At 46.9% G+C, this 22,599-nt stretch overlaps 2 protein-coding genes across 3 annotated transcripts in view; one reads left to right on the top strand and one right to left on the bottom strand.

Annotated features, from left to right (window-relative positions):
- LOC117386461 (acidic leucine-rich nuclear phosphoprotein 32 family member D-like) overlaps positions 1-22,599 on the top strand; it is a 146,332-nt gene that overhangs the window by 24,581 nt on the left and 99,152 nt on the right. The window lies entirely within an intron of this gene.
- On the bottom strand, positions 108-2,214 carry LOC129457124 (endonuclease domain-containing 1 protein-like). Its single transcript, XM_055229204.1, has 3 exons — positions 1,903-2,214; positions 1,026-1,726; positions 108-144 (listed from the first exon to the last, which is right to left on the bottom strand). Exons 1-3 carry the CDS (start codon positions 2,212-2,214, stop codon positions 108-110), a joined length of 1,050 nt encoding a protein of 349 aa, XP_055085179.1.

Below are 22,599 nucleotides of genomic sequence, written 5' to 3'. Positions count from 1 at the left end.
AAATCATTTAGTCATCTCTATGATATATGTGCAACATTTGGTAATATGCTAATATGTTTTGGTATTGTTGATATAAAGATTCATGACAAGAGGGTTTGGAGTCATTTTCACCACTTGAGGTTGAATCCGATGATTGAGTCTTTTCTGTGGACAAAACAGTAGTAATTGTAGCAGATTCAGAAGAGGTGGCCTGAGTGATGCTTGAGGTCTGACTTAAGGTGGTTGGATTTGGTGAAGATGCAGAAAATGTAAAATTTCTGACAGATTCAGTTAAAGGATTTCCATTTAATACTGGCTCAGTGACAGTCACGCTCGCTTCAGATACAGGAGGAGGGGATTTTGGGGGATTGGTTTTATATAATTTTGGATTACGTTCAGACGTTGTGAATCCAGTTACGGCTTGAATGTTACACGAATTAAAAGAACAGCTTTGTTGTGCATCAGTTGATTCAGATGGAAGGTTTGAAGCTGTTTGTTGATTTATAGAAGTACTTGTGATGCCATCTGCTGGTATTGGAAAATCTTGTGGCGGAGTGGTTTTCAGGTACACTCCATCTCCATCTGCTACAGCAGCTCCTATTACTGCCCCTCCTCCTATTACCCCTCCTACTGCTGCCCCTCCTCCTACTGCCCCTCCTCCTGCCCCTCCTCCTGCAGCCCCTCCTCCTGCTGCCCCTCCTCCTGCAGCCCCTCCTCCTGCAGCCCCTCCTCCTGCTGCCCCTCCTCCTGCAGCCCCTCCTCCTGCTGCCCCTCCTCCTGCCCCTCCAACTGCCCCTCCAACTGCCTCTACTGCCCCTCCTACTGATCCTAGTGCCCCTCCTACTGATCCTAGTGCTCCTCCTACTGATCCTAGTGCCACTCCTAAAGCCCCTCCTACTCCTCCTGCTACAACAGCTGATCCTGCTCCTACTGCAATGTCTGTGAGAGTATCTGATAGATGTTTTGCCCCATTGTCAGTGTGTTTGGTTTCTGGTCTTTCTTTTGTCTTTTCATCATTTCTTCTTTCATCTTTCTTTTTTGTTGTAGTAGTAGTGGAAGTAGTTGTTGTTGTAGTGGTGGTAGTAGTAGCAGTAGTAGTCGTAGTAGTAGCAGGTTGCATGGTAGTAGGCAGTTGCGTGGTAGTTACTGCAGTCGTGGTATTGGGAGATGCAGTAGTTGTTGAAGTCGGTGGACAGTTACAGTCTTTCTGGTCATTAAGCTCTGGATAAAAGTCAGTGACTGTAGTATCAGGAGGACACTGACTTCGAGGAAACATCACAAATGCAGAGTTTTTTCTAAATCTCAGCTGGTTTAAAGTCTCAGTCTCCATGTATTTGCCTGTTGGTTCCTCTGGGACATTGTTGGCCCAGTGTGCACTGGCGATCCACTTTCGTTCTCTGCTGCTGTAGCAACAGAAGGCCGACCACATCACAGAAGGAATATTGATGTTATTGTTGAGCAGGTTATTACCAGGCTCAGCTCCAGTCACCAAATACCCTTTAATTCTGTTGTTACTGTTCATGCAGTATTTCTTCATCACACATTTTACACAGGCCTCCATTTTGTTCCAGCTTCCCTTGCCAAACGTTACTTCCTGTGGGACGCTGTTAGTCACAGTAAAAGTTGAGATCTTGTCTTTTTCTGAGAAACCATAAGAACTTGGAAATAAAAACCCTCTGTTGTAATCTATGTAGTCGTTGTCACTTGCTTCTGACTGACACTCGGCTGGAACCATATTTCTGTCAAGCTGTAAGAAAAAAATACAGATTGTTGTTTTGCAAACACTACAATATTTACTGTTATTTTAATTATTATTTTATTTTTATTTCAATCATTCATTATTGCAACTTAAAGCTAAATTACCTAACTTTTTCTTGTAAACACATTTCTCAGCAGTAACTAGTAGTATTTTTAAGAACATACCTGTGGCTCGATGATCCATCTGACATCAGGACTTTTGATTGTCCCTTCACCTGTGAACTTGTATGCTGAAAACACCGGGATCTTGTTTCTCATGTCGTAGAGAGTGAAAAACCTGCGCCGGTCGGCATAAGTTTGGCAGATTGGCTTGTATCGGTTCTGGTCTTTTATCTCTCCATTCTCCAACACCCCAGGGATCTGTGGAGGAGTCTCATGGAGGAAGAAGTCTGTACACTCAGAGACAGACTTCACCACTTCAGCCTGAGACTGAGACCAGAGCAGCAGAGACAGGAGCAGCAGATGTTGTAGGTCCATCTTTAACCAAAATAATGAGTCGCTTCTGTTTTGAAACCTAATTGAACCCAAGTTTGAAAATCTTCTGATTCTACAAACTCCACATTTCTCACTTCTTTTTTGACTTCCCTTTTCTCATTATAATTGGGCAATCACAGTTAAACTGAAGTAAAGGTTTAAAGAACCGAAAATAATAGAGGTGGAATGGAATGGTTACATAACTAATTTTAAAATGACCATATAATCCAACCATATTAAATAATTCTGGGATGTATGAAACAGTGTTTTGAGAATACAAATGTGTAGAGACTTGTTTATAAAGGGACTACTCTTTGTTCATGCACTAAGTTAACCAGTCAAATACTTCTGAAAAAAAAAAAGTTTTTATTATATTGATTGAAATACAAGGAAGCATCAATCAAGGCATCAAGTTGTGGTCAGTATCAAAAACTGGACAAATCTTATTTTCATTTGTGTGATTCTTAGAACAGCAATACAAACATTACTATATCTATAAAAAAATGTTGGTTTAATAGTAAGATTCTGTTCATCATTAAGCAAGCACAATTACAATTCATTAGCTTTACTTTTTACAGAACAAGAGCTATTCAAACAGCCACCTTTTTATTTCCTGGAACAGTGAATAAATCCTCTTATAAGCTGCAGACAAGTATGATTTTATCTTCTTTATTGCCGTGGTCACCATATTTTCAAGAGTTTCATTGTCGACAGGTGAATTATTGTCAGGTAACTTATCATCAGATGAGTTATCATTAGGTGCATTATTGTCAGGTGCATTATCACCAGGTGAAGGTTTTTGTTTTTTTTTGGTTTGTTTTTGTGAGGTTTGTTGGAGTTTTTGACAGGACATTCGCACTTTACATTAAGCTTTGGATAAAACTTCTTGACTGTATCATCATCAGGACACTCATCTTCAGAAGAATAAAACAGTTTAAAATCTGTGTCTTTACTGAATTCCTTATACAGCTCATTTAATGTCTGTGTTTTCATGAACTGGTCCTTTGTCAAGTCTTTGACATTGTTGGCCCAGTGTGCACTCGCAAGCCACTTTTGTTCTCTGTTGCTGTAGCAACAGAAGGCCGACCACATCACAGAAGGAATATTGATCTTATTCTTAAGCCAGTTATTACCAGGCTCAGCTCCAATCACCAAATACCCTTTAATTTTATCATTGCTATCTTTGCAATATTCCTCCATTACACATTTTATACAGCTCTCCATCCTCCTCCAACTTCCCTGGTTGAATGAGCTTTCCTGTGGGACTACATTAGTCAAAGTAAAAGTTAAGTTCATATCTTCTTGGCAACAGCCATAGGAACATGGAAATAGATGTCCTCTGTCATACCCTGGTGCATTTTTGTAATCATTGTCATCTGCCTGGTTTTGGAACTCCTTTTCACAGTCGACTACCATGTTTTTTTGAAGTTGCAACATAAAGGATATTGATGTGTTAGCTGGATGCAATAAATTAACTCTTATTTATTTAAAGCAGTACTGGGTAAGATTTCTGGTGGCAGGTGCCAGCAGCATTAATCCATAAAATAGTTTAAATCAGTTTTATGCCATTCTGTGGAACATTCTTGGCAAAATAACTAAACATCGCTATGGAGACTGCCCTACAGGGGAAGTTACAAGTCAGATCTGAGATTTTTTTTTTCCCGTTTAAATAGGAAAAAGAGTTTTTTCTTAGATAAGACCTTGATTTTAATATTTTTTTCTGTAGCTAAAATATTACGCAGTGGGTCTTTAGTATTACTCATAATGTAAAATGTGCTACACATAAATCTGCCTTGGGGAAAGGCTGTAAAACTACAATGTCAAAACAATGTACTCAGTAAAAACATAAATATATTGAAATGGTAACAACATCACCTGTGGCTCAACCACCCATTGAACACGTTTTGGCCTAGAAGCTCCAGGGGTGTTGCCCTTGAAAATGTATGCTGAAAACACCGGGATTTTGTTTCTCGTGTCGTAGAGAGTGAAAAACCTGCGCTGGTCGGCATAAGTTTGGGAGATTGGCTTGTATCGGTTCTGGGTTTTTTCATCTCTCCATTCTCCAACACCCCAGGGATCTGTGGAGGAGTCTCATGGAGGAAGAAGTCTGTACACTCAGAGACAGAATCCACAACTTCAGCCTGAGACCAGAGCAGCAGAGACAGGAGCAGCAGACGCTGTAGGTCCATTTTCATACTTTTTTCAATACTTCTGCAGGAAATAGAAAATAGTTATTTAAACATATAAAAAATACAGGACATAGAGCAGAGTTCTGAAATCCCCCTGTCTATATATATAAACACGAAAAATTATACCCTCTCCCCTGCAAAACTTTATAACACCTTAGTCTGCCTATAACTAATCATGGTAATCATCATTTCTTTAATTTCACCACAGGTCAGTAAAAATATAATATTATGAGCAAAATACAATAAATAAATCCCATATTTGCACCTGGTTGTTTAATGTTGATCAGTTGGTTTCAGGTGTGATTAATGAACTTAGAGAAACATCTTTGAGCACAATAATTCAGAACAATGTTTAGTTCCTCCTTCAAAAAGCTGACCAAGACATTTTCATTTCATTGTCCAACGTTTATTCTCTGAAAGCCTCAAATTGGTTTCAGTCTTGACCCTGCTTTAGACAACTGAGAGTCCAAAAAAAATAAAAATTTAATTAAAAAATCAACAATTGGTTAGTTTTTTTTGTTTTTTTTTTACTTCTAGGAAGTCTACAAAGAACAGAAAACTATCATGATATATTTCTTCAGTACAGCAAAGAATCATTGTATTAACATTTGTTTATGTTTTTTGTCAACAAGAGGCACTGCACTGTCTGAACCTTTGTTGCTCAAAATAGACTTTAATATGCTTTATTTTAACACAATCTGATCAGTAAGAACTGACTTAAATGGAACTACATCAAGTGAGCTGATTTGTGCTGCTAAACAAGTCATTCTCAAATTATATTATAGTCAGTAGCTAGAAAGCATTAGCCAACAGTTTTTCAGTTAGCTACTCTCGTCTTTGTTCAAAATCAAACATCTAAACAGGACCATGAATGCTTTTATTGATCACGGGCTCCTGAAAATGTGTCTAAATCCATTTGTATTTTTTCCTGTGCAGGATTTGCTAATCATCAATTGTGTCACCATGGTAACAGCTGATCATTATACCATATCTATTTAATGCCTTTTTGGACATGATAAACAGTTTCATAACTGTTTTATGGCTACAAAATACAAACTTCCTTTTTCTCGTGGTAAATGTGGTGTCCCTTTTAACAATAACAGTAACCAGCACCCCTCCCTGAACCACTACCTTAACGTGGTGCAGGGGTTTGAGTGCCCGAATGATCCTGGGAGCTATGTTGTTGGGGGCTTCATGCCCTTGGTAGGGTCACCCATGGCAAACAGGTCCGGGGGGACAGGTCAGAATAAGAGCGGTTCAGAAGCATTTAAGGCAAGTGAGCAACTAAGGCTAGTTATGTGGCCCGACCGGCTTTACCAGGGCCCCTCCCTGGAGCCAGGCCTGGGGTGGGTGCTTGACAGCGAGCGCCCGGGCCCCGTCCCCACAGGCCCGGCCGGGCTCAGCCAGAAGGAGTGACGTGGGGACGTCCTCATGTGGACCCACCACCCTTGGGAGGATCCGTATGGGGCTGGTGCAGAGATCTGGGTGGAAGTCGAAGGCGGGGGCCTCGATAACCGGATCTCTGGACATGGAGACTCGCTCTGGGGACATGGACTGTCTCCTTGCTGGGGGGGAAGGGGTCGGAGCTTGTGCAGGAGGTTGAGCGTTACCGACTAGATATAGTCGGCCTCGCCTCCACGCACAGCTTGGGCTCTGGAACCCAACTTCTTGAGATGGGCTGGACTGTCCATTTCTCGGGCGTTGCCTGCAGGGAGAGGTGGCGAGCTGGTGTGGGCTTGCTCATTGCCCCACAGCTCAGCTGCCTTGTGTTGGAGTTCACCCCGGTGAACGAGAGTGTTGTGTCCCTGCGCCTTCGGGTCGGGGACAGGTCTCTCACTGTTGTTTCGGCCTACGGGCCAAACAGCAGTGCGGAGTACCCAGCCTTCTTGGAGTCCCTGGGAGGGGTACTAGACAGTGCTCTGACCAGGGACTCTGTTGTTCTCCTGGGGGACTTCAATGCCCATGTGGGTAACGACACTTGTAGGGGTGTGATTGGGAAGAACGGCCTTCCTGATGTGAACCCGAGCGGTGTTCTGTTATTAGACTTCTGTGCTAGTCACAGTTTGTCTATAACAAACACCACGTTCGAGCACAAGGGTGTCCATCAGTGCACGAGGCACCAGGACACCCTAGGTCGGAGGTCGATGATCGACTTTGTTGTCATCTGATTTGACCTCAGGCTGTGTGTCTTGGACACTCAGGTGAAGAGAGGGGCAGAACTGACAACCGATCACCGCCTGGTGGTGAGTTGGATCCGCTGGTGGCGGAGGAAGCCGGACAGACCTGGCAGGCCCAAGCGTATCGTAAAGGTCTGATGGGAACGCCTGGTGGCAGGGGGTCTTCAACTCACATCTCTGGGAGAGCTTCTCCCTGATCCCGGGGGAGGCTGGGGACATGGATTCCGAGTGGGCCATGTTCTCCACCTCTATTGTCAATGCGGCCGCTCGTAGCTGTGGTCGTAAGGTCTGTGGTGCTTGTCGCGGCGGCAATCCCCGAACCCGGTGGTGGACACCGGAAGTAAGGGATGCCGTCAAGCTGAAGAAGGAGTCCTATCGAGCATTGTTGGCTTGTGGGACTCCTGAGGCAGCTGATGAGTACAGGCAGGCCAAGCAAAAACTCGGGGTTGGGAAGAGTTCGGGCAGGCCATGGAGGAGGACTATCGGATGGCCTCAAAGAGATTCTGGCAAACCGTCCAACGCCTCAGGAGGGGGAAGCAGTGTAAACATTGTTTACAGTGCGGGTGGAGAGCTGCTGACCTTGACTGGGGATGTTGTCAGGCGGTGGAAGGAATACTTTGAGGATCTCCTCAATCCCCTCGTCATGTCCTCCTCCGAGGATGCAGAGACTGGGGACCCGGAGGCGAACTCGTTCATCACCCTGGCAGAAGTCACTGATGTGGTTGGCAAGCTCCACGGTGGAAAAGCTCCGGGAGTGGACGAGATCTGTCCCGAGTACCTCAAGTCTCTGGATGTTGTGGGGCTGTATTGGCTGACATGTCTCTGCAACATTGTGTGGCGATCAGGGACAGTGCCGCTGGACTGGCAGACCGGGGTGGTGGTCCCTCTGGATAAGAAGGGGGACCGGAGGGTGTGTTCCAATTACAGGATAATCACACTCCTCAGCCTTCCCGGTAAGGTCTATTCCAGGGTACTGGAGAGGAGAATCTGACCAATAGTTGGACCTCGGATCCAGGAGGAGCAGTGTGGTTTTCGTCCTGGTCGCGGAACACTGGACCAGCTCTATACTCTCCACCGGGTCCTCAAGGGTTCATGAAAATTTGCCCAACCAGTCCACAGTGTTTTGTGGATCTGGAGATGGCATTCGACCGTGTCCCTTGTAGTGTCATTTGGGGGGTGCTCCGGGAGTATGGGGTCCGGGGCCCTTTGCTAAGGGCCCTCTGGTCCCTGTATGACCAGAGCAGGAGCTGTGTTCGCATTGCCGGCAGTAAGTCAGATCAGAATCATTATATTTATGGACAGAATTTCTAAGCACAGCTAGGGGCTGGAGAGGGTCTGGTTCGGGAACCACAGGATCTCATCTCTGTTGTTTGCGGATGATGTAGTCCTAATGTTGTCATTGAGCCAGGACCTGCAGCAAGCACTGTGGATTTGCAGCCAAGTGTGAAGTGGCTGGAATGAGAATCAGCTCCTCCAAACCCGAGGCCATGGTTCTCGACCAGAAAAAGGTGGCTTGCCCTATCGGGTTGGCCGAGAGCCTTTGCCTCAAGTGGAGGAGTTTAAGTACTGTATCTCGGGGTCTTGTTCACGAGTGAGGGAAGGATGGAGCATGAGATTGACAGGCGGATCAGTGTAGCATCTGCAGTGATGCAGTCGCTGTATCGGTCTGTTGTGGTGAAGAAGGAGCTGAGCCGGAAGGCAAAGCTCTCGATTTACCGGTCAATCTACGTTCCTACCCTCACCTATGGTCATGAGCTTTGGGTAATGACCAAAAGGACAAAATCGTGGAGACAAGTGGCTGAAATGGGTTTCCTCTGCAAGGTAGCTGGGCACACCCTTTGGCATAGGGTGAGGAGCTTGGTCACACGAGAGGAGCTCGGAGTAGAGCCGCTGCTCCTACTGAGCCAGCTGAGGTGGCTCAGGCATCTGTTCAGGATTCCTCGTGGACGCATCCCTAGGGAGGTGTTCTGGGCATGTCCCACCGGGAGGAGGCCCCGGGGAAGACCCAGGACACGCTGGAGGGACTATGTCTCTCGGCTGGCCTAGGAACACCTTGGGGTCCCACTGGAGGAGCTGGAACACATGTCTGGGGTGAGGGAAGTCCCTGCTTAGACTGCCTTCCCTGCGACCTGGCCTCAGATAAGCGGAAGAAAATGGATGAATGGATGGATGAAAGGAGTAACCAGCCGTCTGAAACCAGTTTCTATTTTGATAACCAAAACTAATTCATAAAGGGCATGTCTGAATATTTTTGTATGTATGTTGATCGACTCTCTTCAATAGGTTTTTGTTCCTCCATAAAAAAGCTGACCAAGACATTTTTATTTTGATGTGTCTTGTCTTTATTCTATGAAGTGGCAGCACTTGAGTCTTTTTAGAGAACTGAGAGTTATTATTAGGCCCGAGCCTGGGACAACGTCCCAGCGAGGGACTCATTAAAACCACGTCCGGAGCATGGAAAATGGCAAAAATCAAGTAGTAAACACGCCCCGACATGGCAGTGAGTGGTGTCAAAAATTTGAACTCGATGAGCTCTAATTGTCACAAAAGACCCAGAGAAAAAATAACGAAAGACGACTCGATAGTGCCACCTCAAACTTTGATTTTCATGCGGCCAATGGGAGCCCGACTCGGAAAAAAGTCAACGTAAAAATCTGAAACTCACATCTAAAAATAGTACATGTCGGGACATGACAAAAATGATATTATGGCCCCGCCCTAAATTGTACAGGAAGTCGGCCATATTGGATCAAACCCGGGAACGACAAAAGTGCACACCCTCGCATTCAGGACATTTTCTCGCACAGTTTTCATCAGAAACACGTCAAATTTGGCCAAATCCCACTAAACCCATGTGTGATTAAAGATTATCAATTACATTTTGATTATGACTTTGGGTGTGGTCAGGGTGAATTTTCAACAAAATCGCAATTTTTGGAATATTTCAAACAAATATTTCTCTTTCACACATTTTTTGTTGGGAAAACGCTAATACAGCGTTTATGCACATTTGAAGCCACTTTTGACCCCCTGAACGTTAACGAAAAGTCAATTTTATTGCACCCAAAATTCAAGGTTGGCGAAAAATTTATTATTTTGATGTTTAAAAAAATTAATGTTTCAAAATGACTCAATAGCGCCACCTCAAAATTTGAAATACATTACGGCAATGAGAGACCTTTTTCATCGTAGACAAATGAAATTTGGTATAAACATAGAACATGTCAAGACAAGTAAAAAATTATATTATGACCCCACCCTAAACCTTACAGGAAGTCGGCCATTGTGGGTGGAACCCCATTTTTTCAAAATTTTACCTCTCACATTTGGATTTTTTGCGCCTTGGATTTTCATTCAAAAAATTTGCAAATTGGTCAAAATTAACTAGACCCATGTGGGATTATAGGGAACTGTCTTGGATTTTTCTACATCATAAAATGTGGGTGTGGCCAGCCTGCAAAGAAAAAAGCAATATTTTGATGTGTTAAAGTGTGCATAACTCACACATGCAGTGTCCTATTTCCCGGCATTAATATACATTTTGTTTAAAATCTTCATCAGCACCAAATGATATACAATTTGCATATGTCAGAATTTTTTTTGCTCCACAGCGCCCCCTTGAACTTTTGAATTGGACCAAAAAAATTACTTTGACAAAAACATTTGAAATTTGGCATGGACATTTGGCTTGTCAAACTGAACAAAAAAGCCAATGAGAACATACCTCTGTCTGCAACTATGTTACCGTGGTAACATAATAAATGTGTCTTTGAAATGAATGGGGTTCAGAGTACTGGACTTTGTTGTAGACTAAATAGATGCTCTACACTGATCAAACTATCGCCTAACATTCAAGATTGGCAAAAAATTTTGTATTTTGATACGTTATTTTGAAAAAATAACGTATCAAAATGACTCAATAGCGCCACCTCAAAATTTAAAATACATTACGGCAATGAGAGACCTTTTTCATCATAGACAAATGAAATTTGGTACAAACATACAACATGTCAAGACAAGTAAAAAATTATATTATGATCCCACCTTAAACCCTACAGGAAGTCAGCCATTGTGGGCAGAACCCCATTTTTTCAAACTTTTAACTCTAACATTTGCATTTTTTGCGCCATGGATTTTCATTCAAGAAACTTGCAAAATGGTCACAATTTACTAGACCCATGTGGGATTATAGGGAACTCTTTTTGAATTTTCTAAATTATAAAATGTGGGTGTGGCCAGCCTGCAAAGAAAAAAGAAGTTTTTTGAAGTTTTAAATGGCCGTAGCTCAAACATGCAGTTTCCTATTTTCTGGCATTAATATAAATTTTGTTCAAAATCTTGATCTGAGTGAATAGATATGCAATTTACACATATCAAATATTACATTACTTCACAGCGCCCCCTTGAAATTTTTTAATGGCACGTAAAAAAATTACTTTGTCACAAACATTTGAAATTTGACATGGACATCCCTATTCTTATACTGAACAAAAAAGTCAATGACACCATACCTCTATTTTTAAAGGTGTTGCCATGGCAACGTCTGACATTTCTCATTGAAATACATGGGTTTTGGTCAACAAGGATGAAAAATAATTACTGTGTCATAGACCATTGAAAGTTGGTACACATATTCCTCTCATCATACTGAACAAAAAAGCCAATAAAGACATACCTCTATTTTCTACCGTTCAGGTGTGACAATGTCATAAATGATCTCATTGGAATGAATGGAGTAGTATTACTCAGTTGCTGATTTTGGGGGGAGGGGCGATGTAAGCGGGAATGAAAGGCAGGATCTCCGCGGTGGCATGTACCCCGCGGTCGCAAGGGGTGGCGAGGGCCTTTATAACTGCTTGCAGTTTTAATTATTATTATTATCATTAATTGTGTTCTTCCAATGACATTAACTTATAATTAGATGTTACGCCTTGACAGTTACTCTTTAAGTTACTCTTATTTGAGTAATTTTTTGGACCATTACTTTGTATCTCTACTTGTAATGATATTCTTACTTTACAATTTTTGGTTACTCCACCACCTCTGTTCAAAGAAGATCAAGAGTCTGAATCACAGTAGAAGTATTGAGGTTTGTGCGGAAGCCAGAGGTGAAAGTGCCCAAACAAACAAACCAAAACAAACCAAAACAAACATGGCGACGCCGACAGACAACCTATTTTAGTGACTTTTTTGTTTGTGAAAAATGTGCAGAGTTTTGTGCATTTGTGGACAGAAATGTCTCTCTCTCTCAACTGGATGTAGTTTGCCTTTTCAGCTTGCAGGAGTCACGGTGGGCTGATCTGTCACAGGTGATACATTTTCCTCACAGTAACAGCCACTTTCCTGTGTGGAGTTTGCTGGTAAATACCCACACCCCATGTGGTGTTGTGTCCACTCCCTCCTCCTCTTCCTCCTCTTCCTGCACCTCCTTCTTGTTCTTTCTTTCCTCCTTTCTTTCTTTTCACCCTTCTTTCTGTCTTTGTTTCCTACTTTCCTTCTTTCCTCCCTCCCTTCTTTCTTTCTTCCTTTCTTTTTTCCCTTCTTTCTTCCATCCCTTCTTTCTTTCTTCCCTCCTTTCTTTTTTCCCTCCCTTCTTTTTTCTTTCTTTCTTTCACTTTCTTTCTTTCTATATTTCTTTCTTTCTTCCTTCCTTCCTTTTTTCTTTCTTCCCACCTTTGTTCCATCCATCCATTTTCTTCCGCTTATCCCGGGCCGGGTCGCGGGGGCAGCAGTCTAAGCAGGGACTCCCAAACTTCCCTCACCCCGGACACGTCCTCCAGCTCCTCCGGTGGGACCCCAAGGTGTTCCCAGGCCAGCCGAGAGACACAGTCCCTCCAGCGTGTCCTGGGTCTTCCCCGGGGCCTCCTCCCGGTGGGACATGCCCAGAACACCTCCCTAGGGAGGCATCCAGGAGGCATCCTGAACAGATGCCCGAGCCACCTCAGCTGGTTCCTCTTGACGTGTAGGAGCAGCGGCTCTACTCCGAGCTCCTCCCGTGTGACCGAGCTCCTCACCCTATGGGTGGGTAAGGGTGCGCCTTGCGGAGGAAACCCATTTCAGCCACTTGTATCCGCGACCTTGTCCTTTCGGTCATTACCCAGAGCTCATGACCATAGGTGAGGGTAGGAACGTAGATTGACCGGTAAATCGAGAGCTTTGCCTTTGGACTCAGCTCCTTCTTCATCACAACGGACCGATACAGCGACCGCATCACTGCAGATGCTGCACCGATCTGCCTGTCAATCTCACGCTCCATCCTTTCCTCCCACAAGACCCCGAGATACTTGAACTCCTCCACTTGAGGCAGAGACTCACCACCCACCCGGAGAGAGCAAACCACCTTTTTCCGGTCGAGAACCATGGCCTCGGATTTGGAGGAGCTGATTCTCATCCCAGCCGCTTCACACTCGGCTGCAAACCGCCCCAGTGCCTGCTGCAGGTCCTGGCTCGAAGAAGCCATCAGGACAACATCATCTGCAAACAGCAGAGATGAAATCCTGTGGTTCCCAAACCAGACTCCTTCCGGCCCCTGGCTGCGCCTAGAAATTCTGTCCATAAATATAATGAACAGAACCGGTGACAAAGGGCAGCCCTGGCGGAGTCCAACATGCACCGGGAACAGGTCTGACTTACTGCCGGCAATGTGAACACAGCTCCTGCTCCAGTCATACAGGGCCTTTGTTCCTTCCTTTCTTTAAGTCTTTCTTTCTTCCCTTCTTCTTTCTTTATTTCTTTTTTTCACGCAAGTTTGTTTACTAATACAGACAACATGCACCTGGAGGAGCAACTGTGCTTTTCAATACATTTATTAGGCTTCAAATAAACAACATTATGACTAAATCACAATTAAAGCAGTGCAGAGGGTTACAGGATTCAACTGAAACACAAACACTACTTATGGAGTAACTAACTTAAAGGAGGCAGACACCAGTTAGAACGATTAAAAGTCCCATATTACACAAAATGGACTCTTGTGAGCTTTATACTAGAACGTTGTTACCTCATCAGAAACAGAACTGGAGTTGTGTTTTGTTTCATTCACATGTTTGAGTGTTTTCAGTTTGAGAGAAGAACTGTCAAATAAATATGCAGGATTTGCGTGTCAAACGTGTGAATGGAACAAATGCTATACTGCAACACAACTATTATCGTAAATTAACAGACACATTGCAACATTAGAGCAGGTATATTTGAGCATGTTTATTATATTACTTATAGGCTATAGCCCAATAATCCTCAGTTTGAACTATGGGTCATTGGATATGAGACATTCAATGACCATGGGCACATGTTACGCTATTTTCTGATCTATGTTCTAATGTTGTTTCCTCATCAAAAACATACCTGGAGTTGTGTTTTGTTTCATTCGCACATGTTTAACACACAAACAATGCATATTAAGGCTGTGTTCTTTTCTCAAACTGAAAACACACTGTTCCACCTTGTGATGTCATGTGGTAATACAGGAAGTGCTCCACTGTGTTTTTAAACTCCATGCACATTGATCAACATGACTCAAAGCTCACAAGAGTCAATTTTGTGTAATATAGGACCTTAAAGAGCAGAAAATCATTTAGTCATCTCTATGATATATGTGCAACATTTGGTAATATGCTAATATGTTTTGGTATAGTTGATATAAAGATTCATGACAAGAGGGTTTGGAGTCATTTTCACCACTTGAGGTTGAATCCGATGATTGAGTCTTTTCTGTGGACAAAACAGTAGTAATTGTAGCAGATTCAGAAGAGGTGGCCTGAGTGATGCTTGAGGTCTGACTTAAGGTGGTTGGATTTGGTGAAGATGCAGAGAATGTAGAGGTTTTGGTAAGATTTGAGGCTCGACTTAGAGTTGAGAGCTCTGTTGTACTTGGTTTTAGTGAAGATGGAGGAAATGTAGATGTTTTGCCAAATTCAGTGGAAATATTTTGAGTAAATACAGATAATTGAGTTCCTCCTGTAGACAAAGCAGTTGTAACTTTAGAAGATTTGGTGGTCTTGCTAAAACTTGAGAATGGACTCATGGTTGAGAACCTCGCAGTGCTTGTTTTTGGTGAAGATGCAGAGAATGTAGACTTTTTGGCGGAATCAGTTGAACCAATTTCATTTTGGGTGAACACTGATGATTGAGTCTTTTCTGTGGACAAAACAGTAGTAATTATAGCAGATTCAGAAGAGGTGGCCTAAGTGATGCTTGAGGTCAAACTTAAGGTGGTTGGATTTGGTGAAAATGCAGAAAATGTAAAGGTTTTGTCAGATTCTGTTAAAGGATTTCCATTTAATACTGGCTCAGTGACAGTCACACTCGCCTCAGATACAGGAGGAGGGGATTTTGGGGGATTGGTTTTATATAATTTTGGATTACGTTCAGATGTTGTGAATCCAGGCACGGCTTGAATGTTACACGAATTAAAAGAACAGCTCTGTTGTGCATCAGTTGATTCAGATGGAAGGTTTGAAGCGGTTTGCTGATTTGTAGAAGTATTTGTGATGCCATCTGCTGGTATTGGAAAGTCTTTCAGGTTCACTACATCTCCATCTGCTACAGCAATTCCTATTAATATCCCTCCTATTGCCCCTCCCACTGCCCCTAGTATCCCTCCCACTGCCCCTACCCCTCCTACTGATGGACTTTTTGCCCCATTGCGAGTTTCTGGTCTTTCTTTTGTCTTTTCATCATTTCTTCTTTCATCTTTTTTTTTTTGTTGTAGTAGTAGTGGTAGTAGTTGTTGTGGTAGTGGTGGTAGTAGTAGCAGTAGTATTTGTAGTCGTTGCAGCAGTCGTGGTATTGGGAGATGCAGTAGTTCTTGAAGTTGGTGGACAGTTACAGCCTTTCTGGTCATTAAGCTCTGGATAAAAGTCAGTGACTGTAGTATCAGGAGGACACTGACTTCGAGGAAACATCACAAATGCAAAGTTTTTTCTGAATCTCAGCTGGTTTAAAGTCTCAGTCTCCATGTATTTGCCTGTTGGTTCCTCTGGGACATTGTTGGCCCAGTGTGCACTGGCGATCCACTTTCGTTCTCTGCTGCTGTAGCAACAGAAGGCCGACCACATCACAGAAGGAATATTGATGTTATTGTTGAGCAGGTGTGAACAATATACAAATATATTACAGTATGTTCTGTTTACCACGAGACGGTGTCATTTCTTACTCTCAGATATAATGTTACATTTTGGCCAAGGCCACATTTCGCATTTCTTCACAATAGCTTCTTTGATACAGAACGAGTGACACCCACCCTGAGATGATTAAAAACACTGATGTAATCGCAAATTGTCAGACTCTGCATTTGATGTTACATGGACTTTGCATCTGATTCTGCTGTACGCTGCCTTTAACCCGACTGTAAAATAAAAATCTACAGAACGATTCCTGAGCCTCTGCGCCTGTTCTTCTGACAACAGAACAGAAACCGACAGAAACTTGGTGGAGGATGCGGGCATTATCAACAACTAACTGATTCTTATTTTGTCGTAACGGTGCGGATAGGACCAAAGGATGCAGACCAGAGCAGTTTTAACAGTGTTTATTTACAGCGGTGAAAATGCAGTCTTTAAACAGGTCACAAGAGCAGGTACAGGAACCGGGGAGCGGGAGACGGGTCAGGCGGGTGCGGTGCAGGGAGAGGCGGGCAGGACAGGACCAGGACGGGGATAGAAGCAGGTGCGGTACCAGGGCAGGCGGATCAGACGAAGACCAGAGCGGGGAGCGGGTGACAAACCAGAGACCAGGACCGGACAGGAGACGAGACGAGCAGGAGACGAGACGAGCAGGAGACGAGACGAGCAGGAGACGAGACGAGCAGGAGACAAGACGAGCTGGAAGCGATACCGGGACTGGAACGTGGCGGCAGGAGCTGGGCGAGTAGAGGCAGGAATCTGGAGGGTGCATAAATCCAAATGAGCATTTGCCGGAAAGTACCATATAACAAAGCTTAGCAAGAAACATTCACGTTTTACACGCGGACGGTCTGGCACCGAGTGTAGACTGCCAAGCCTTCTTGTACTCAGCAGCAGGTGGTGGTGATTAGGCTGATGCACCCCAGGTGTGCACGGGAGGAGTCAGGCACTCCACCCAGCTCCAGACACACAGGTAGGGGAGGGGGAGAGAGCACGGGAGGACAGGGAAACTGACATCATGACAGTACCCCCCCCCTAAGGTCCACCTCCTGGTGGACCCCCAGGCTTGTCAGGATGAGCGCGGTGGAAGTCTCTCACCATGTCGGGGTCCAGAATGCGTGCCCTGGGCACCCAGGATCGCTCCTCCGGACCGTAACCCTCCCAATCGACGAGGTACTGGAGGCCCCTACCACGGCGACGAACGTCAATCAGGCGGCGGACGGTGAACGCCGGGTGGCCGTCAATGACTCGGGCGGGCGGTGGGGGATCGGCCGGAGGGCACAGGTCGCTGGTCCGGACTGGTTTAACCTGGGAGACGTGAAAGGTCGGATGAATCCGGAGAGACGGGGGTAACTGGAGGCGCACCGCCGATGGATTTATGATCCTCATGATCTTAAACGGTCCCAGGAATCGGGGGGACAGCTTACGGGAGTCCGTCTTCAGCGGGACCGTCTTGGCGGAGAGCCAAACCATCTGGCCAGGTTGGTATACGGGCGCCGGGACACGGTGGCGATCGGCCGTCGCCTTAGTGCGCGCTCCAGCCCGAAGAAGGGCCGCCCTGGCCTTCTTCCAGATCCGGCGACAGCGCTGGAGATGGCGCTGAACAGACGGGACGGCGAGGTCCCTCTCCTCCGTGGGAAAGAGAGGGGGTTGATATCCCAGCGATGCCTCGAAGGGGGACATACCAGTGGCGGAACTCACGAGGGAGTTGTGAGCATACTCTATCCAGGGCAGGTGAGTACTCCAGGTCGCGGGGTTGGCGGAGGCTGTGCACCGTAGGGCCGACTCCAGGTCTTGGTTGGCCCGCTCCGTCTGCCCATTAGATTGTGGATGGAACCCGGACGTGAGGCTAACCGTGGCCCCCAAACCGTCGCAGAAAGACCGCCATACCTGAGAGGTGAATTGGGTCCCTCTGTCGGACACGATGTCCACCGGGATGCCGTGGAGTCGGAAGACATGACTGGTCAGCTGGTCGGCAGTTTCTTTGGCTGTGGGGAGCTTAGGCAGGGCAACGAAATGGGCGGCCTTGGAGAAGCGGTCCACAATGGTGAGAACCACCGTGTTCCCCTGGGAAGGGGGAAGGCCCGTCACGAAGTCCAAGGCGATGTGGGACCAAGGGCGACGAGGAACTGGGAGAGGATGCAAGAGACCAGAAGGGGGTGAGTGGGAGGCCTTGGCCCGAGCACATACCTGGCAGGCGGCGACATAAGCCCGGGTGTCTGTGTCCATCGTGGGCCACCAGAAGCGTCTCCTGAGGAGGGAGAGAGAGCGACCGGCACCAGGATGGCAGGCGAAACGGGAGGCATGGACCCACTGGAGCACCTGAGACCGGACAGAATCGGGAACAAACAGTTTACCTGGAGGGCCGTTACCTGGGTCGGGGTCGTTGGTCTGGGCCTCTCGGACGGTGTCCTCGATATCCCAATGGACCGCGGCCACCACACACGAGGAGGGAATAATTGTTTCTGCGGTGACCGGGCTATCCTCCAGGGCGAACTGGCGGGAGAGGGCATCGGGTTTGACGTTCCGAGATCCGGGGCGGTAGGTGAGGAGAAAGTTGAAGCGGCTGAAGAAGAGGGACCAACGAGCTTGACGGGGATTGAGGCGCCTGGCGGACTGGATGTACTCCAAGTTTTTATGGTCGGTCCAGACGATGAATGGTTGCTCCGCCCCTTCGAGCCAGTGGCGCCACTCCTCCAAGGCCAGCTTTACGGCAAGGAGCTCCCGATCCCCCACGTCATAATTGACCTCGGCCGAGGACAATCGCCGGGAAAAGAAGGCGCAGGGACAGAGGCGGTTGTGGGGGTCGAACCTCTGCGAAAGCACGGCCCCCACTCCCGAGTCGGAGGCGTCGACCTCCACGATGAATTGCCGTGAAGGGTCGGGCTGGTGCAGGATGGGAGCGGAGGTAAATAGTCTCTTAAGCTTCTCGAAGGCTGTCTGCGCCTCAGGAGACCAGGCAAACGGCAAAGCAGGAGAGGTGAGTTTAGTTAAGGGCGAGATAACCCTACTAAAATCCCGGATGAAACGTCTATAAAAATTGGCAAAGCCGATAAATCTCTGGAGCTGTCTCCGGCTGGTAGGAACGGGCCACTCAGTGACAGCCTGGATCTTTTCAGGGTCAGCTCTTACTTGGCCCCGCCCCACAATGAAGCCCAAAAAGCTGACCTCCTCTGCGTGAAACTCGCATTTCTCAGCTTTCACGAACAGTTTATTCTCGAGGAGGCGCTGGAGAACCTGGCGAACGTGCTGATGATGCTCCTGGGGGGACCGCGAGAAAATCAAGATGTCATCCAAGTAAACAAAGACGAATCGGTTAAGGAAATCACGGAGCACATCGTTGATGAGGGCTTGGAATACGGCAGGGGCGTTGGTGAGACCGAAGGGCATAACCAAGTATTCGAAATGTCCCAGGGGTGTCTTGAAGGCCGTCTTCCATTCGTCTCCCTCCCTGATGCGCACCAGGTGGTACGCATTCCGCAAATCCAACTTTGAGAAGATGGTCGCACCGTGGAGGGGCGTAAATGCCGAGTCCAGTAAGGGAAGCGGGTATTTATTCTTTACAGTTATGTTGTTCAGACCCCGGTAATCAATGCAAGGCCGCAGGGATTTGTCCTTCTTAGCCACAAAGAAGAACCCCGCTCCCACGGGTGAAGTGGACGGGCGGATGATTCCGGCAGCCAGGGACCCACGGATATAGTCCTCCATTGACTCGCGTTCAGGTTTAGACAGGTTATATAGCCTGCTAGATGGTAGTGGGGCACCCGGCAGGAGGTCAATGGCGCAGTCATATGGACGGTGGGGCGGTAAAGAGAGGGCCTTGCTCTTGCTAAAAACCTCCCCCAGGTCGTGATATTCAGCAGGCACCGAGGACAGATTGGGGGTGTCTGGGGACGGATCAGCGACAGGAACGGACCTCCCGGCCGGAGGGAGGGCGGACCGAAGGCACTTGGCGTGGCAATCGGGACTCCAGCCCGAAACTCCGCCCCTGGCCCAATCGAAAACAGGGTTGTGGGCGCGTAGCCAGGGGTAACCAAGGACCAGAGGAGAAGCGGAGGAGGACAGGACATGAAACTGACGGTTCTCTTGGTGGTTGCCGGACAGAATCACGGTGACAGGTTCTGTGATGTGAGTGATGTGCCCCAGAAAACGTCCATTGAGCCCCTGGGCATTTAAGGGGCGTTCGAGGGGCTCCAGGTAGACCCCGAGCTGCTCCGCGACTTGGGCATCAATAAAGTCCCTCTCAGCCCCGGAGTCGATAAGGGCGGAAACGCATAAGGTCTCTGTGCGAACGCACAGGGTGGCGCTGAGCCGCAGTCTATTAGAAGAGTCCAGGATGTGTTGCTCGCCCACCAGTACTCCCAGTGCTACTGGTGGGCCCCCCCTTTTGGCCGAACTGGGCAAGTGACCACATAATGTCCGCGCTCACCGCAGTAGAGGCAAGCCCCGGCCAGACGACGCCTCCGTTGACGCTCCTCGGCCGACACAAGGGTCCTGTCGAGTTGCATGGGCTCATCCGGCGGGGGCGGGGCAGCGCGTGGCTCCGGCGGGACCGGTGACCGGCGTCTCTCTCGGCGACGAGCCCGTAGGCGGTTGTCTATACGGTGAGTGAGGGAGATGAGGGTCCGCAGGTCGGGGGGTTCGTCCCGGGAAACCAATTCATCTTTCAAAGTCTCGTTCAGGCCCCGCACAAACACAGCCCGCAGCGCGCTGTCCGTCCAGTCCAGCTCCGCCGCATGTGTCCAGAATTCAATGGAATAATCCGCTACCGTCCTGGAGCCCTGGCTGAGAGTCAATAACCGGGAGGCAGCATTGTCCTGGTAGTGCGGGTGGTCAAACACCAGCTTAAACGTGGACACAAATTCATTAAAATCCAGGCTATCCACAGACGTCTTCATTAGGCGCGCCTCTGCCCACTGGAGAGCTCTGCCCCGGAGTAATCCACATATATATCGGATCTTGGTGGCCCCCGAGCTGAAACGAGAAGGGCATTGCTGGAACATGAACTCGCACTGGAACAGGAATCCGCGACAGAGGTGAGGTTGTCCAGCATACGGCTCCGGATCCGTGCCTCTCGGCTCCGGGAGGCGTGGCGGCGCTCCGGCTGCAGCAGGCGGGGTGACGAGGAGCGCGGCCACCTGGTGGTTAAGCTGTGCCACCTGCTGGGACAATGTCTGATTTAGCTCCAATAGAGTCCGAATGGATTGTTCATGCTGACCCAGCACCGCCTCGGGGTGAGAGTGCGTGAGGCGGCGCGTCTGGTCCGGATCTGAGCCTGCTTGGTCCATAGTGGCCAGACCGTTCTGTCGTAACGGTGCGGATAGGACCAAAGGATGCAGACCAGAGCAGTTTTAACAGTGTTTATTTACAGCGGTGAAAATGCAGTCTTTAAACAGGTCACAAGAGCAGGTACAGGAACCGGGGAGCGGGAGACGGGTCAGGCGGGTGCGGTGCAGGGAGAGGCGGGCAGGACAGGACCAGGACGGGGATAGAAGCAGGTGCGGTACCAGGGCAGGCGGATCAGACGAAGACCAGAGCGGGGAGCGGGTGACAAACCAGAGACCAGGACCGGACAGGAGACGAGACGAGCAGGAGACGAGACGAGCAGGAGACGAGACGAGCAGGAGACGAGACGAGCAGGAGACAAGACGAGCTGGAAGCGATACCGGGACTGGAACGTGGCGGCAGGAGCTGGGCGAGTAGAGGCAGGAATCTGGAGGGTGCATAAATCCAAATGAGCATTTGCCGGAAAGTACCATATAACAAAGCTTAGCAAGAAACATTCACGTTTTACACGCGGACGGTCTGGCACCGAGTGTAGACTGCCAAGCCTTCTTGTACTCAGCAGCAGGTGGTGGTGATTAGGCTGATGCACCCCAGGTGTGCACGGGAGGAGTCAGGCACTCCACCCAGCTCCAGACACACAGGTAGGGGAGGGGGAGAGAGCACGGGAGGACAGGGAAACTGACATCATGACATATTTGTTTTCTTTCTTACAGGGTTTTCCCTGAAGGTGTCGGGTGACGGCACGTATGTGCACATCAACGGCCTGAAGTGACGACCCCATAGAGTCTCCATATTGACTGACATTCTCCAAAGTACTGGTTGACCCAAATAAAAGGTGAGCAGAAACCTCTTGTATTGAAATACGGAACTCTGCATATTGGATTCTTTTTTGCTAAATTTAACTTTTTGAGTTTGCCAGACTTTATGCCAATGTGTGAATGATTTTAATATGTATGTGCACAAAGTAAAGACGTTTTGAGAAATAAAAGTGCTAAAGGTACCAGAATATAAAGGCACTGGGTGCCAGGGTAACGAGTATTTACAGAGAATAAATACTGAGGTAACTAAGTGAGGGCCAAGCAAAGCCCACAGTGTGTGCGTTTTATTCTTAACTAATTGTTGATATTCTTAACTAGTTGTTGAGTATGAAATACATGCTGTGTGACACATATTCTTAAAGCGACATTGGTTTGTAGTGTATTATAGATGCTTTTAAAGGTACTGTATGATAAAATCTTAAAGCGACAGTAGCTTGCAGTGTGTGCTGGATGATTTTAAAGGTGCTGTATGATCCATATTCTTACAGTTACATTAGTTTGCAGTGTGTGCTAGATACCTTAATAGGTGCTGTGTGATTAAACCCGCAGTGTGTGTTTTATTTTGAACTAGTTTTGATTGTAGATTAAGTGCTGCGTGATACACAGTCTTAAAGTGACAGTACAAATTTCAAATTTCAAAATTAATAATACGGTAAAAAATTTGTATTAATTCTAATAAACAATATTCTTATAAAAAACTTTTTTTATGTTTTAGACATTTTGGATTTTAATTTAAAAACGCTGAAATTGAAATTGATTATACAAAATGGCACAACAATTTATCAAAATGACTGAG

The sequence above is a fragment of the Periophthalmus magnuspinnatus genome, chromosome 18, assembly GCF_009829125.3.
Source record: "Periophthalmus magnuspinnatus isolate fPerMag1 chromosome 18, fPerMag1.2.pri, whole genome shotgun sequence".
Lineage (NCBI taxonomy): Eukaryota > Metazoa > Chordata > Actinopteri > Gobiiformes > Gobiidae > Periophthalmus > Periophthalmus magnuspinnatus.
Note: the sequence above shows the minus strand (reverse complement) of the source record. Positions and strands in the feature narration are given on the sequence as shown.

Bases quoted from the DNA above. Each gene is read 5' to 3' on its own strand.
- LOC129457124 (XM_055229204.1), bottom strand. From the start codon at position 2,214: ATGGACCTACAACATCTGCTGCTCCTGTCTCTGCTGCTCTGGTCTCAG. The intron at 1,727-1,902 runs GTATGTTCTTAA...TTTTTCTTACAG, and splicing joins GATGGATCATCGAGCCACAG to CTTGACAGAAATATGGTTCC. The intron at 145-1,025 runs TACAACAAAAAA...TTTTGTCCACAG, and splicing joins ACAACTACTTCCACTACTAC to AAAAGACTCAATCATCGGAT.